The 17,581-nt window shown below is 42.8% G+C and overlaps 1 protein-coding gene across 4 annotated transcripts in view; it reads right to left on the bottom strand.

Annotated features, from left to right (window-relative positions):
* Nucleotides 1–4,816: 4,816 nt before the first annotated feature.
* tln2a (talin 2a) overlaps nt 4,817–17,581 on the bottom strand; it is an 84,344-nt gene continuing 71,579 nt past the window's right edge. Inside the window, exons 47-59 of one of the 4 annotated variants that reach the window (XM_047580235.1) lie at nt 16,856–17,022; nt 15,835–16,018; nt 15,566–15,691; nt 14,421–14,537; nt 14,047–14,232; nt 13,757–13,864; nt 13,493–13,598; nt 13,229–13,234; nt 12,666–12,790; nt 9,662–9,850; nt 9,382–9,564; nt 8,236–8,361; nt 4,817–7,714 (exon numbers count right to left, since the gene is read on the bottom strand). In XM_047580235.1, the coding sequence (XP_047436191.1) occupies nt 7,586–7,714; nt 8,236–8,361; nt 9,382–9,564; nt 9,662–9,850; nt 12,666–12,790; nt 13,229–13,234; nt 13,493–13,598; nt 13,757–13,864; nt 14,047–14,232; nt 14,421–14,537; nt 15,566–15,691; nt 15,835–16,018; nt 16,856–17,022 (1,752 nt within the window). In that variant the 3' untranslated portion in view covers nt 4,817–7,585. The remainder of the gene's footprint in view (nt 7,715–8,235; nt 8,362–9,381; nt 9,565–9,661; nt 9,851–12,665; nt 12,791–13,228; nt 13,235–13,492; nt 13,599–13,756; nt 13,865–14,046; nt 14,233–14,420; nt 14,538–15,565; nt 15,692–15,834; nt 16,019–16,855; nt 17,023–17,581) is intronic. The other 3 variants (XM_047580236.1, XM_047580237.1, XM_047580238.1) reach the window with 3 other exon arrangements.

Genomic DNA, 17,581 nt, shown 5'->3' with positions numbered 1-17,581 from the left:
GACTGGGCAGTTACTGGATACCCAATACTTTTTTGGAAACAACTGCAGCTGTTTGTCAACGTGGGACCTGTCTTGTTTCCTGAGGCGCTTCGCTGATTCGCTCTTCCAGGACATTTGACCGTTTCTATGACTATACATGGGGTGCGGACGTCAGGAAGGCACTCCCACTTCACACCAAGACGTCCACCCCTATTTCTAACACTCTCCAAGTGGACGTAGAGTGGCAAGAGTCAACAGTTAGTAGTCGTCTGAGTGGGGTTGTTTGAGAAAAACGTGCTGATAACAATGATCCAACCATCACCCAGAAAAAAAAAATTACCCACAAACTTCATGTGAGAAGAAGGAAGATAACATATGTATCGGCCTTGCCATACAATTAGAGTGTATGTGCACACCCAGCAATGCCATCAAAGATTTTGAAGTTTGAGATTTTGAGGGTGTTTAATACACACTGCATTCAGATGTCATTCATCCGGAGAGCAGAGCTGAATGTACTGCAACAGCATTTCATGCATCAGAGCTATTCACACAAAATAAATATATGTAATTAGTTAAGCCTCCCGCGAAAGTTCTCCTCCCTTTGAGGGTGTCATATTAGCCAGTATGGAGTGTTTGTGTTGCAAGGATCATTTCAGCGCCCTCTTCACAACATAGTTCAACATCCAAGCAGCAATCAGATAGGCTCTGCTCTCTGTGGGGTTATATCATCTCACTTGCTGAGCTCTTCTCTCAGTATGCATGCCTGAGTGTTGTGTCTCAAATGTGCCATCGGTGGATACAGTGGTGAGCACAGTGGACGATACAGAAGCTTTGGCATTCCAGCAGCTCCCTCACTGTTCCTCTCTGATATGTCACCAGGCCACTGGCACAGTCGCAGCTGTCACACTGTCAGGACTGGTGGATGCTTGAGTAATACTTTACTACGGTAATTAATTTCGGTTCATATTAGAAAAGCTGGACCACAGAGGAAAAACAACAATATGAGCATCATCAGTAATCTTGTCATTGTATTTAAGAAACCATGATCCTTTGCCCCTTTCCCTCACTTTGCTTTGTGATGTGTTGAGAGCATATTTTGGGATCCCACAGCTTGGACAACACCTGCTGGACTTTGTCCACAGGCATCAAAGCCACTCCTGCTCTTTGTCTGACTTTAAAAAAAAAAAAAAGACAATGATTCTTTTCCAGTCTGTTTCTCTGCCACTTCCCACCTTCGTAAAAAGACTTGATAAATTGAAAGTAACCAAAGTCACACAGTAAAACATGTTCACATTACCATTTTGTACACACCATGACACCACGATGCATCATTAGAATATCGTACTTCTTAGTTTAAACACTTAGAGTTCAGGAAAATTAAAGCAGCCTTCATTGGATTTAAGATAACACTGAATGGGGTCTACATCTGAGTTAAGTTGTTCCCTTTGCTGTACTTCTTACGCTCGTCTTTTATTTCGTTGGTGGTCTGGCCTGATATCCCTCCTGTGGAGCTTTTTTAAGGCTGTCAGCTGTCGCTGTGTTGTCATCCTGCCATATGTTTTGTGAGCCAGCCATCCAGGCATGCCAGTCATACACAGAGATCAGAGAGGCTCATAGCGCAATCTGTGACACCCTAGCACCCTGGAAAGATGGAGAGACAAACATCACCACATTGTACCTGTCCAACAATTAATGATTTTCTCATATGAGGTTAGGAGTTTGATCTTGAGGGTCTGAAAAATACTTCCAATAAAAATGGACATAAAGTATTTGACAGATAAGACAAATTTATTTCAGATGTGAAATAGTCTGTCTGTTCGTGCAGTTTAATCAGATTTTATAGCATTTTTCCAGGGCAGTGACACTAACAACAGATTTTTTACCTAACCATGTATTTTTTGCACTGATGTCTTCTCAGTGTTGCATTGCTTCTCTCAGGAATAACTAGTCATTACTGACTGAGCATTTTATATATTTTTTATAAAGCTTGTGTCTTTTATTTGTCAGTTCAACAACTGGAGGATTAAAAAAAATAAAAAATCCCACTGAATCCCATGGTTGCAGAAAAGAAGTAGACCGTCAAACCCTGACGACATATACTGTAGCTGTAACTGACACATCCCTTGGTATTCCCAGAGTTCCCATCATGCATCAGAGTATGTGGCCCTCCTTTACAGAGCCCTGACATTTGATATCATTAGGCGACCATTGTCTGTTGATGGCCGTGAATTCAAAACCGATTTACTGTGGAGTTCACAAGTCTTCACATTCAGATTCAGATAAATTTATTTGTCCTCAGAGGCCAATTTAAGGCACATGTCAGCAGCACAGCACTTTTAAAGAGAAAAATACACCACATACACAAAAACTATCCTATCAAACATTTTAAACTGCCCATAGAGGATGTAAACACAGCTGCAAGAATGAAGTGAAGTCCAAACACAGTCTCTGCTTCTGTGACAGCTCAGCCTGTGTGTGATCCATTCTGCAACTGAGTTTTTTTTTTTTTTTTATAATTTTTGTAACGGCAAAAACATCCAGCAGTTATTACAGTTCAGTTTTTACAGTTCACAAATAAAAGTGTTTTTTGAAAAGCTCGTCGTAGTAGAGACAGCAGTGAGAGGATCCCCCCTGATAAAAACCAGAGCACGCGGATGATTTAATTGTTAATGCCTAGACTGGAATTTCTCACTTCCTCCTCAAGTATTAAAAGTATCAGGGAGGGATAACATTAGCGTCAATCCACCGGAGCCAAACCTCATCTCTTGTTGTGGTTCACCCGAATCAGACCCGTCATATGTGATGAGGCCGAGTAAAAATCCTGGTGCGATGACTGCGTGCAGTCACAGAGCGCAGCGTTTAGTTTATTACAGTTTAACACTGATATGACCTTATTTTAATTGTAAAGAGAAAAAAAAATGTGTGTGTGGCGCCACCAAGTCAGGACAGGTAATTTTATATTTCATACGACTGTCTTTACTGGATGAACCTCTAGCCTCGCTATGTAGCGTGCTGCCGTCATCAGTAACCGTACCCGCTTTCTGACTTTCATTATAATTAGATTTAGGACATAAAAATAATGGATGGGGTATCTTCTATCAGCTGCTTGTCCACATTAAATTCAATGCCCTCGTCCTTTTAGTCAGGGTTTTTGCTGTCTTCCCCCAAGCCAAGTCAAATCCGCTTTTCACAGGAAAATGTTGAACAGTCTCCAAGATTCAGTTTTCCGTCACCTGAAAAAGTGTTTGCAGTTGCAGCATTAAAAAGCTGAGATGATGATAAAAATGTCCAGATTCCAGGTTTAAAACCAGTGCCTGGGAGCAGCTGTGCCCCTGTAATTGACATTCCCTCCTCAAATTTTAGTGCCGGACAAATTTAGCACGGGTCTCAGTTCATAGCCACGGCTCAGTATAGCTCCAGGTTTAGTGCTGACTCAGAAATACCGTCTTGTCCTGACACTACACCGACACAGGCACTCGAAGAGGCCTCTGTTTGCTTGCCAGGGCGTACGGCTCTTGTTATAAACTCAGATGGGAGAGGTTACAGGGGTCCTGCATCATCTCATTACTGCTGCTCAAACATCATACATGGGCTCTGGAAGTTATTGTCTGTCAATTTAACAATCAGTGACACATTTTAATCACTTTTTTTAAAACTGTATTAACATTTTTGTCTCTGACATGACAATATTTCACTTTGATCTCCAATACATTTTTCTTCTGCTCCATTCATTTATTGTTTGGCTTATGTATCGTCTGTGTGGCTTGTTTCCATTACTCACCAGTAAACTAAGAATTTGATTTCTCAACATAAAACGCTCAAACGCCGTTTCAAAGTACTAGACAAACTTCTAGACATAAAAATATTGGTCTGTACAGAACTGGATATTGAGCCTGAGCTCATTCTGAGCTCCAGACAAAATGCTTTTTTGTAGCAACATTTATGAAAACCGCGTCAATGATTCTGCACGTGAACATGATGCGAATCCGACTGAATACTGACGTCTTGAACAATGAGAGAGCAAAGTACGGGCATATCCTAATACTGATGCCTGGTGTCGGTTCTTAAAAAATGTATTCGTCATTGGTCTAAAATTACAAGGTTACCAGGCAAAATTATCAACCTGGATTAGTTTTGAAGTGAAGAAATACCCATGGTCTCAGCGTCCTCCATGGTAGTTTAGCCTTGAATGTGGCAACAGATATAAAGTAAAAAAAAAAAAAAAAAAAAGGCCTTCAGATGCTTTTGCTTAAGTCTGTGTACACTGGGAGTTGGAAGTCGGAGCTGGCAGTGACGTCACACAAAACCAAGGAACGTGACTGGAAAGTGGTTAGACATGTACAAAGCACCAGTAGATGACAGCACATCATATTATACTTTGTGCATTCTGACCCAACAGCAACATCCGCTGAGGAAAGTTGGACATTAGTGTGCATGAATGAAGAATGGAAAACACTACAATGTGTTGTTATTAAGCATAAGATTATGACCTGCCTGATACTGTGTACGTCTCCCTTGTGCATCCCTGGTGTTTTTCAGGTTTTTTTTTTTTTTTTTGAGTTGTTCCCAAACAGTTTTTGTGTGGCTGCATCCTGCTGGTGGTGTCTGGTCTGGTCTGGTCTGGTCTGGTCTAGGTGGGTGGTACACGCCTAAGTAACGTCCACACCATGTCTAAAAGTGTGTCACAACATGGTCAGTTTAATTTACTGAGTGGTCATAATGTTAGGCCTGATCAATATAAATCCATCATTTGGATAAAATCCTACCGAGTGTAAAAACATGCACACGTTCCTGTCCGTTGTCTGCAACTGAAATAAACCACAAGATGATATTTAAACACATTGAAATGCTTTAATTTTAGTGAATACAAAAAATAGTTTTATTGAGGCCAGATAAATATCTTTTATATTGTACCTTATCGCTTATCTTCGTAGCAACGTCCTAATTTATTTCTGTTAGGGAGTTAACAACATACAGAACACTTCAATTACTTCATCGATTTGCGTCACGATCACCTGAATGGTGACACACATACTGAGATGTTCTTATCACACAGGTCTTTGATAGCGTCTTAAAAGGACCAGGGAAAAGAAAGCCCACCCATAAAAAAACAAAAACAAACTGTGACTTCATAACACACAAAGCAGTTGACAGGCTCGCATCTCCCTCCTGTCGTAGTTTATAAGCACTGCGGTACATGCCCATGGAATGCAGTACAAAAATGTGTTCATATATATATATTATATACTTTAACAGTGTATACTGATAGTACATTTTAAACACATTTCTTTTGACTGGCGGACAGTTCCTCTGTCACCCCCCCATAAAGGCCTTACATGTTGCAGAGAGAAGGGTCAAGGGGTTTGAGTCGTTTTAGCACTTAGAGGAACAGCACGTTAGCAAGTGGGACAATGGATGGTAAAAATAACCCACAGACACGAACCTACATTTCCAAACAACAGTTTGTCCAGTACCTTCTATTAACCAATGAGGTGAAGCTGTCACTCAAGTAGACAGGACATTGTATGGGCTACGGACTAAGGCACTAATAATAACACTACAGACTTGACTTATAAGCAGTGAGCCCTCCCTCCCTCCCTCCTGCTTCCTTTATTTTCTCACACACGACACAATGGCAGAAAACCCCTGTAAATTCAGGCCCAACTCTAAAAAATTTAAAAAATTAAAAAAAAAAAACTCAAAAGTGACCGTCTCTAGCTGTTGGCTCGTCTGCATGTTGGAGTCTGAGTCACTCTGCATATGAAGCACAAAGCCATGCATTTTCACAGCAGGGCCGAGTCTTACACTATACAGTGGTTTAATAATGTAACACACCCCAGAGTGTAAGACAAGGGAACAAAACACATTACAATCAAACTCGTTAAAGAAAGGGTTCTTCTATTGCAGGACGTAGCACGTTCAGTAAAGTCGTACGGAGCGACGGATAACTGCAGTGATTAGCGTTGCAGTCCCTTCATTTTCAGCTCACTCCTTTTTAACCTCGACCGTTAGATTTGGAGGAGTCAGCTTATTGCCAAGTTACTTTCCGATTTTGTAAATGTTGCCGCATCCTGAATTTGCAAAACTCAAATCAGTCCCTGGTAGCGACTGAGTATTGCTGAACGCCTGGAGAGGAAACTATCAACAAGAACCAACGAGAATATCTGCTGTGAGTAGCAACCATGAGACGAAACACGTGCGCAGGAGTGGCACTTAACTGGTCCATGGTATTCATTCCAGTTATTCTTTATTCTGCATGATGCTGGAGCTGAACGACCAATGAAGTTTACTAGTCTGTACTGAGAGTAAAATAAGCACTGAATTACACTAGATTACAACATCACCTCCTGGATCATCACTTCAAGTTTGCACTGCGAGAGGAGAAACCAATACAATGCCAATACTGCCCCCTAAAGCACCATCCATCTTATTGCATCATGGTCAAACTGTTTATACTGTACGCAAGTGTCTCCGATGTCTGAAATGATTAAAAACAGTAAGAAAAAAAAAAGAGAGAGAAAATATTTGGAGAGATGTCTGATATCTTGCATTGAAGCCACCCAAGCCTCTTCTGACGGCAGCAGTTAACCGAGACTATTTCTGCCCTCCAGGAAAAGGCGGCCCTCTTCTAAAAATACTCAGGAGTAATAAATATTCCTTCTCTGGTAATCCTGTGTAGAAAAGCATTCTCGTGGTAACATAATGCGAAACATTCCACTGACGACATCTATTATGTCGAGGCCTCCGACGGAACACGTAAAATTCTTTGCATCGTCTCGAGAGGACGTTTTGTATGTAAAGCCCACAAATATCTGCATAAATGACTTAAAAAGACAGAGACGCATGTGCGACCGTCGATGTCGACGACTCCCCAAAACAGCTTTGCATTACTGAAATCCACACAATGGTCCAAAAAAAAACACCAAAATGCAAAATCTTTCTTCATATTAGGGTCACTGATCTAAAGTCAAGACATGCCACAGTGATTTACGTGATTCAGACAGACATCAAGTCGTCAGACTGGAGCATAAAGGCCGACATTCATATCAAATCAGAGTACCGAGCTGAAATGTATTCACTCTGAGAGTGAAGCTGCAGTTAAACGGCTACGTGACACGAGCAGCAGCACAATCAGTTATTCCATTTCATACACTAGAGCTGCAAAGTGTTAAAAGAAGGAAATGAGAAAAAAACAAAAAAAGGTAGCTTACAGGCAAACATGAGAGCGTATGAGCTGTGCCATTTGTCCGTAGCACGTCACATTCTGGTTGAGACTACATCAGTCGAAGTAGCTAGGCTTACACACAGGGACGTGAAGAGGTTCTTCAGTCAAACCGCCGCAACCCTTCTCATTTGTAATTTCAGGAAGTAGTCAGTTCCACGCAGTAGTATTTCAAACTTGCTAGTAGTTGAAGACTTTCCACATGATGTGGTCAGCGGTGTTCACTGCAGACCTGGGCTTTACTGGTTTGTTCAATCAGTCACACTATATCCGAAGTCACTGTTGGCCGCATACCTGTTCAGGCGCACCATTAGAAAGACACAAAGTTGAACACAAATACAGACGTGTCGTTCATGCCGGCTTAGGAATGTGCAGCGCTGTCGGTTAGTTGTCGTCTTCTCGTAGTTCGCTTGGTAGGAACTTGTACTGCTGCTGCCTGATCTGAGCCAGCTTCTTCCTGGCTTCTTCCAGCTCCCTCTCCTTCCTCAGCATCTCTTCCTGGGCTGCGATGATCTACACAGAAGGAGAGGAAATCTTTTACTTTACAGCGTTTAACACTGTGTCACAGCTTTAAACTTTTTCAGTCCACGGTCGCTTTAGAACAAATTAAAAATCTGATTTGCCTGTGCGTTTATTTGTGTTCATCTCTCCGTCTGAGCATGTTCATGCATGAATGCGCTTGTCCTTAAATTCAATTCACACTATTCTAGAGTTACAGTATTTGTCACTGGACAATATGAAGAGACAGGAGGATTTATGAGCTGATCTAGAAGCAGAGGGTATTTCAAAACCTGGTCAATATTTCCAACAGCATTAAATCACTCGTGTGTGACAAAGACAAATCAAGAATGTGATGGGAAATTATCCGAGCATATTTGTAAGGACACACCTTTTTTTTTTTGATATAATTAAGTGTGATAAGTAAACCTAAAAAGTGGTTATTGATCATATAGCCAAGTACAACTAGCTTTCCAAAACTTTATCAATCCTGGAATAACAAAAGAAAAAAAAAACAAAGTTATGATATATCATACCTGTGCTATTCCACCAACAAACTTGGTCTTGACCACCACGTTGTCTTCATCGGATTTGTCAAATGCTGCCTTCTGGGCGGCTCGCACCAAGTTGTCTGATGCTTTCTTCACTGCATTCCCAGCAATCTGTAGGATAAAGTAGTATGATTAACAGTAGAAAGCAGCAGAAGAATTAGATCCTTTATACAAATAATAGAAGTGGCAATACAACACTGAAGTATTGACAGCAGAATGTACTTGAAATATCAAAAGTACTCTTAGGGTGCCTCCACACTTAAAACTGATGTATTACGCAGAACCTAAAGCTGTAGCTGACGTGCGACTCCCCAGAAAGAGAGTGGTCCGCTTGGTAGTAGCGTGTTTCTTCTTAAGTATAACAAGCTGATTCTCCATCTATTTTTCTAACTGATTGGATCAATAACAATGGAACAGATATAGGAAGGGTTAACTGAGGGGGTCTAGAAATACAAACATTTGTATGACTTGTCTTTGTCAAAATTTTGGCAAAAGTTTCAGTCGCCGTTGTTAAAGGTGAAGCAGAAAGTAGAAACAAAAATTATCATGACTGGCAAAAAAGACACAGTGCCAGTCAGTGTTTGGGTTTTTACAGAGTGAGCCAGACTGACACAAGTATAAATGGCTCGTACCGGCATAAGCTACGTGCGTAGGTTACGCCGTCCATGTCCCGCAGAGCCCTAAATGAGCCTCGGAGGCGCTCTCTCTCACAAAATATAAGTTGATTGTGACCATATCTGTAGTTTTTTTTTTCATACTGTTCAGTGTTAAACTGAGCAAACCTGGACTTTTTCCACAGAAAACGTTCCGTATTAATTTCTTCTTTGGAGAGCACCAAATGACATTATTACATTACATCAAATGACTTAAGCATTCAGTGGTGTAACAGTAGCGTAAAATCAAAATAACCAACCGGCACAAGTAGCTCAAAGATGGGAAAGAAATATGTAATTTAATGAGATTTACTAATGCAAATGTGATTATTTATATTTCCGACTGAAAAACAGCAAGAACATTATCCAATTAACTACATGCCCATAAAAAAAAAAAAAAAAAAAAAAAAAGCCATTAAATATGAACACTGTTCCTTTTCATGACACTGACTTTAAAGGGAACTGAGTGATACTCTACCTGCAGTCTCCTCATGGCCTCTGAGTCCTGGTCGGCCTTCACCTTGCACGCCACCAGCAGCTGGGCAGTGGAGGCCGCCACCTGTTTGGCCGAAGAGATGAGCTTCTCTTCGCTGGCGTGGCCTTGCACCGAGGCGTTGGCCGCCTCGCACAGGTTGCTGGTGGCGGCCGCCACCATACGTGCCTGCGAGCAAAAAAAAAAAAAAAAAATCCACAGAGTGAATGACTGTGGTCAAAAAGAAACTGTGGATCAAATTACGATGCTTCAACGCAACACTTACAGCGGAGATGAGCCCCTGGGACCACTGGCCGTCATCCACGGCATTGGCGGGGATAGAGCCCACTTTCCCCTGAGCCACCAGCTCTCTCTGGGCGGCAGAGGCCGATTTGACTAAAGCGCTGGTGGCTGCAGCGATGGACTTGGCTGCCTCCAGAATCTGCTCCTCAAAGTTTAGCGTCTCATCAGCCTGCTGGGGGGAAGAGGAGCAATTAGTGACACGGGAAAAAGCCTTACACCGAGGCAGGAATATGATCGGACTAATATAATGAGAAATAGAATTACTGTTGGATGACTGGAAAATATAATCTGGTCGTCTCTAACTACAGCACTTATAAGTCACGAAATGAGATTTATTCTATTCACATTCCACCATGAATTAAATACGACATTTTGCAGACACATTTCTGTCTGTGATGGAGCACGTCTCGTTTGTTTAATCATTTTCTTATACAATTATACATACTGGCACATTTAGCAACTAAGACACAAAGAACGACTTTGAAAAGCTTCACGAACATCTCTTCAAACTGCAACAGCTGATAAGTAGCCATCCAGAGGTCACAGACAAGACCGAAAACAAGGCCGTATCAGACACACACACACACACACACGCGCACACACACACACTCACACACACAGACACACACACACAAACACGCACACAAACACACACACACCACAAGTCTGTAGACAGAGCGGGACACTGTAGGAATATGTTTGATATATAGTTGGGACTGAATAACAACCTAATATATCAAACATATCAGACAGAGCCCTGCAGAGAAGGCCTCCGGTGGTGGGGGCAGGCAGGGAAATACGAGGAGGGAGGGCAAGGGGGGGCGGGGGTTAACTGGGCGCTAGAGGACACAGACTGGGACAGGCTTAAGCTAGAACTGGCACAGATGGTCGACTGGGTGGAGGAGGAGGAGGAGGAGGAGGAGGAGGAGGAGGAAGAGGAGGGGGGTAGACAGTATGGAGCACGACTGACAATAATATTACGGGGGGGCGGGGGGGGGGAGTTTTCCACTTCAACAGCGAGGAAAGCAACAGAGACAACTCAAAGGTTAAACTTTGATGGGAGCGAATATCCAATGAGCTGACACAAAGATCTTAGATTGTTATGGGAAGTTCAAATCTGGTTAACTTAAGCTGCAAGAAGACAAGACAAAAAACAGAGTGCTATTGATATAAATGTCACAAAACAAGTCGTTTCATTTTCTTGCTGTAAAACTTGAAAACAACACAGACTGCATAACAGATGTTTCCAGACAGGCACCGAGCGCTGATGAAGGTTAAGTCTTTGCTACAGTAAGTAACTCTGCAGCGATCACGCTGCTTTATCATCTGTGACATCGGATCAGAATAAAAAGTTCAATCTGAAACTCCTGACAGTTGCAACTAGTGATTTAAAAAGAACTTTCTGTAAGAATAGGGCATATACACCAATTGGCCACAACATTAAAACCACCATCTGCCAAAGTAAATAAAAATGTAATGTTCTTCTGGGGAAACCTGGGTCCTGGCATTTATTTGGCTCTGACATCAACTCTGAAAGCAGTGCTCCTTTCATCCTGGTATCATGTGCCTCCAAGAAATGCAAAGGCACCCCGTCATCCAAATCAGCTAAAGAACACGTTCTTCCATTTCTGTGGTCCAGTTCTCATGCTCATGTGTCTGTTGTAAGGGCTTTCATCAGTGGACAGGTGTCAGCATAGGCACCCTGACTGGTCTACAGCTACGCGGACGCATGCACAACAAAATGTGATGCAATTTGAGCTACAGTGTCTCATCTGTTGGAATGTGTGTTGAAGTTGTATAAATCCTTCATACTTTTTTCCATTTTTCTCACCTCCAACACACAACCTTAAACCTTTAAATTCACGTGCCATAAAGAGATAATCGGTGTTATTATGTTATTATGACCTAATCATAAAGTTATGCTGATCTGAATATACAGAATATTAATTTACCAATTCTGTGCTCACATTTCAACTTTAAAATCCATGTGCTCCAAAGTAGACACTGATCAGGCATAACATTATGACCACCGGCCTAATATTGTGCAGGTCTCCCTTGTTTCTCCAAAACAGACTCATCAGAGAACGGACACGGGCCTTCTGAAGGTGTCCTGTGGTGTGGTAACAGGATGTTGTTAGTGGGGGTCTTTGGGTCATATGGGTTGATATAGTCACTTGTTCCCGTGCATCTCACAGATACTTGATAAGTCTGGGATCTAGTGACTTTGGAGGCCAGGTCAACACTAGGGGCTGTTTTCCATGTTTTGTGACATTTTGTGTGTGTGTCTGTGTCAGGCTGCATCCTGCTGGGGGTGGCTGCTGCCATCAAGGAGTGTCATTGCTATGGGGTGGGGGGTGCCTGGTCTGGTCCAGGTGGGTGGTACATGAATGCCAGGTTCAAAAGTTTCCCAGCAGAACATTGAATTGTCACAAGATGATCAATGTTATTTACTTCTCCTGTCAGTGGTTTTATTTTATTTATATTTTTTGGTTGGAGGGGCTGATTGGTGCATGATGCTACACATGATAAGTTTAGGAATTCACTACAAAATTATTTAAAAAGAAATACTGAAACCTCTTGTGAGAGGTTAACAGAGAAATGTTCTCCCACTAAGTCTAAGCACTGAATTTTTAACCAAAACTAAAATATGATTACAAATTTATGTAGCAGAACATCTTTCCTGTCGAAATTACCATCTCACAAGACTCATGTTGTGAGGCTCTATCTATCTATCTATCTATCTATCTATCTATCTATCTATCTATCTATCTATCTATCTATCTATCTATCTATAACTACGTTTGATGAGTCATAGCTTCCTGGTACTAAGTGTTCCATAATGAACCCTTCGTCTTTAGTCTTAACGCCTTAAAGCTTTGAAGTGATGACAGGGCGATCTACTGCTACAGCTCAATATCTCTTTGCAGAACAACACTGAGGAGACATCATTATCTCTCCACTCAGTTATCCGTCACCCAGCCACCCACCTTTGGCTTTGCTCTGGGCTTCAGCTGCTCCAGCTTCTTAGCCGCCGCCTCGATGGACGCCGCCGCCCCGAGCAGCTCGGTTTCCGCAATCACGGTCGGATCCTCGGGGTCCACCCACTCTGAACCTGAGGCGCGCATGCACACACGTTGTTAACGTTTGACTGCGAAAAAAGAGGATCTCAGCAATAATTCACAAACCGCCGTGTTAACAGAACGTGCCTCACACTGCCATCGCAAAGAAAACAACAACACCGTGAGCACGCAGAAATAAAATAATAATAATAAAAAAAAAAAAAGGAGTGCCACGTATCTTCACATCCCATGCATAGCTGATGAAATACCACAAACTGCCATTCACTGCAGTGGAGATGGAGTGATTTATTTGAAATGAGATGGCACATAAAACAAAGCGATGGAGTGATGGATGGAAGCCTATGTAGAAGCCTGATAGCAGCTGGATTTGATGAGGAAAAATAAATCAACGTTAAAGCCGAGGAGAGAAGGTGCTGAACGGCTCACAACTGGTGAAATAAGTCGCAGCACAGAAAACAGTGCTAACTTACCTCCATCTGTAGCAAGAGAGGGAGGACAGTATTATTACCTTTGTTTGTTTATTTAAAGGAACGTATCTGTTTCTCTGTTAGATGAGAAATGACTAAAGTATTGTATTACAGATGAGCCGGGCGTCCTACAGCGTGTTCTAAGAATTTGTAGGAAGCTTCATTAGAAAATAAAATTCATACACGGCTGACGGGAATACATTGCGTGTAACACTTTAAAAAGAATTGTGTGTGACGCGGTGTGTGTGTGTGTGTGTGAGCCACTACCTTTCATGGCCTCGGCCGTCTGGATGAGCTCTGTGACGGCTCCGGCCACTCGTTTGGAACAAGCCGCCAGGTGCTGCTTCTGGTCTGTGGTGGGCCTCTGCAGCACCTACACAGGTGGAGGAGCATTACACAGGCCATGTTATACCTGATGATTCATCGTGAAAAACCACACACCGCACCTCCAAAAACAACGTGAATGACAGCGAAACACAAACGAGAAAACATGTCTCGAAACACATCTACTGAACGCCACCTTCCACCCACCATTAGCACTTGTTCCAGGAGGCCGATGTATCCAGTTGTGCACTCTGTCCCGTACATCAGCGCCCTGTTCTTCACCTCCTCACTGACCTCTGGATGGTAGGCAGCTTGCTGAAAGACAGAAACACAACCAATTATGCCTGTTAGTTAAACTAGTTAAAGATATGTGGATATTCAAATTGAAAGCCTGTTGGTATTAAAACCGAGGTTGAACTGTGTAAGGAATGTGGATAAAATGAAGACACCTTAATCTATTAAGACATTATAGGACATTATAGGAATGAGGAATGCACCTTGCAGGTGGTGAGCATGTCTGAAATGGCTTTGCGGCTGAGGTTGGCCGTATGGATGATGTCCTCCTGGCGGGCAGAGTTTCCCGCAGCCACCGCTTTAGCTGTTGCCATGGTGATGCCCTTAGTCATGCGAATGAACTCCTCAGGTGTGGTCGTCTTGTTGGGAGCATCCTTGGACTGAAAGACCTGTGGGCGACAAACAACAGCCGGTATATTAATCTGATTCAGAGACGGATAAAGAAGCAAGAGTGTTTACCGTCACCACATTTTCATTCATTTGCTAAATATAATCATGCAGCCTTTTGGATACTGGTGAAAAAAAAAAAAAATATCCAGCATCCATTCTATGCTCTCAGCCTTCCTCTCGTCCTCACCGCCATTTCCTGTTTAATGCACTCGATTGTGGCCTCCAGGGCTCTGGTGCCACGCGTGGCCTCGTCCTCCACAGCCTTGACGGTCTTCAGCAGCGATGTCACGTTGGTCACCATCACCTGGCAGAAAAAGCACAGAACACAGAGTTCATTCACATTTTTTAAACAGCAACACGGCAGAGGCTACTACAACATTTTAATCACATAATCTCCAGTGACATATAGGTTAGATTGACTTACTAGAGAATCTCCCCCCCATGATGGTTTAAATGACTAAGAGAAGCATTATGTGCAGGGCAATTTACGAATGGATAAAATAATAAAATAACTGGTCAGGATTGATTGCTTAATGACCAAACCAGAAAACTAAATATGCCAAATCAAGGCACTTCACCACATCAGTGCACACAGAAAATATCATAAGAATCTGGAATATATAAATATAACAAAACCCCGTCCCATTTTCATCAACAAGTATGCAAAATAAAATATTTCTAACGATGTCTAAGATGTAACATTGGTGTTATTACACGAGAACAACAATGACAGAATATGAAAAATACACTGAAGAGCCTCATTCAGTTAAAGCTGTAATACCTCCAACTGAAGGATAGGGGGCACACAACATCCACAGCAGAAAACCTTTTACCCTCAAGACTTGAACTTAAAACCTTATAAATTGCATGCTAGACCTTTCCACCCCCCGCCCCTTGGGTCCTACAATTACACAAGAGCCATGTTTTTGTCGTTTGAAAGACCCCATGACACTCCCTGCCGTTGCTGACGGTGACTTTTTCTTTTTTTAAACTTCACAGCTTGAGGTGATAATGAGCAGCCACCGGTGCCATCAGTGAATTATGGACTGAAAAATTTACACTCCATGTGTGTCGGAGCAGATGATTCGGCTGATTTATCTCGGTTTGAAACATCCCAGTCTCCTGCTATCATCCTGGACTTCCTGGTCATTTAAACTACTGAGACAACAGTCGATCATGTGAACAAGGATGGCAGGAGAGGCGTCGAGGCCGATTAGTGGTCCTGCCTGAGGAAGAGAGGGACGCCTGCTATGCGCCAGTTTCTGTTCTTTTCACATTTGTAAATCCATTTTCTAGGCCTTTAAACTTAGCGACAGTCTCCCATCCTCTCACCTTAGCAGCACCCTTCAGTTGGTACATAGACGGATCATCTGCCGACTTGCCGGCGGCACACTTGGTGGCACTAATGAGCTCCGCCAGCGCCTTGGCCACATCTTTGACGGCATTTATCAGAACCACCTGGAAAAGGGGACAGATAAAAAGCGACTAATCAGCAGGCAGTCAGGGAGAGAGAAACAACCCTGCAAAGGTTATGGCCATTCACCGCTCATTCCCTCATAACATCTCCTGATAACAGGGACACTGAAAAACCCCGTCCTAACCTGCGTCTCGGGGTCGTCAGAGCCGATGCTGGCAGCTCCCAGTTTGACCACGTCTGTGAGATGGGTAATGGTTTTGGCAGAAGACTGGGCAGCCTGAGCCAGCCTGTCCTGACCGGAAGCCGCGCCGGACACCAGCATCTTTGTGTCCTCCACCAGGGCTTTGGCCGTCTTCAAAATGTTCTCCCTGACAGGGAAAGAGGGAGAAGAGCAGGGACAAGGCAAAAAAGGGAGAAGAAGGTGTGACAATCATAATCGACTGAGCATTCAAGAGCAAAAAAAACGCACTCCCAGACAAAAGCGTTATGTTATTTCAAAGGTGTCAACGCGCAAGTTTGTGCACACTGGCACACATCCCCTTCTATATCAAAGGCATTTCTTCATCAAAGCGAACACAAGCAGGATTAGCGAGGTTGTCTAACAAGTCAAGGCAGTTAACAGAGAAGAGCAATTGCTGGAAGTTTCTTCTTGATTTCTGGGTGAGTTGTGACGTACAGTAATTTGAGATAAAGTGATTATGTTGTCTTTCATCCTGCTCCGTCTCGGCTTCTCCACACTCGCTTTAATGATTCGTCAGAGATATACAGTACAGTTTCAATCTGTTATCTCCTTGGATCATAGTTTTTGGTCATGTGCCTCGTCTTTGATCATTAGATATGCATCTCTTTGAACTGCGCAGCAATAACAAGGATAACAGAATCAAACAATTAATACTTTTTGTTGTAGTAAGTATGTTGACAACTAATCAATATGGCGCATACATAGCCAGAATAATGCCTGCTTTCTAAATCTTATTCTTTTAGCAGATTAGACTTGTGACACTTCCTGCATCTTTCAAACCCTCTGGGTAATTTGAGGTTTCTAACTCTGGACTTGTCCTCCCCAGTCAGCAGCTAATACGTCATTCTGTCAGGCTGGGATCAAACGTAACCGGAGGGCAGCCTTCAGACTCCAGTCAGGTCTTGCACCTGTAGACCTCGTGAAGTCTGACACAAACACATCCGGCCACGCTCCCGGCTCTAACCTGTGGTCAGCGAAGGACTCGTCGTTCTCCGCGTTGAGCGTTCCAGCGGAGGCGAACATGATGGTGGTGTCCAGATCGGCGATGATGCCGGACACGGCGCTGGCTGCTGTGATGCACGCCTGGGTGCCCTTGTTTCCCGCCTGGAGGGCTGAGAGGACCAATGACACCTGGGGGAGACAATCAGAAGACGTCACACCCCAGGCGATCGAGTGCTTATAACTTGACATGAGGCAGAGAGTTTTTTCTTTTTTTTTTCATATCTAAACCTGCTGAGAAGCTGCTGGTTTGAAGCATTTTATAACTCGTTTGTACAATAAAAAGCTTAATTTGTAGCGTTTGGGCGGTTCATGTTCACTTCATTTCACCTTCACGTGTCAAAACAAAGCAGAAAGAACCAACAGACTGATGTGGATCTTCACGCAAAATTTGTGATTTAAGCATTTCATGGGAAAATTATAATGATTTCAAGAAACCCTAAACAGCAGCAGTAAGACCTGCTGCACAAAATATGATGTCAGAACAATTCACAGCATCACTGTCATCAAATGAGTATGTGTCAAACTGCTTCCGACCATTAGCTTTCACAAAGGAGGCCTGAGTGGCAGCAGAATTTTTTTTTTTAAAAAATTGAATTTGTGAAAAGTTCATAGTCGTTAAAAAAGATTATGAAGGGATATCAAAAAAGGGGATGCATGACATTGTTACATGGACAAAACTATTATTTTC

The sequence above is a fragment of the Mugil cephalus genome, chromosome 3 (genome assembly GCF_022458985.1).
Source record: "Mugil cephalus isolate CIBA_MC_2020 chromosome 3, CIBA_Mcephalus_1.1, whole genome shotgun sequence".
Lineage (NCBI taxonomy): Eukaryota > Metazoa > Chordata > Actinopteri > Mugiliformes > Mugilidae > Mugil > Mugil cephalus.
The sequence above is the reverse complement of the archived record's forward strand: the minus strand, read 5'-3'. Positions and strand labels throughout refer to the sequence as shown.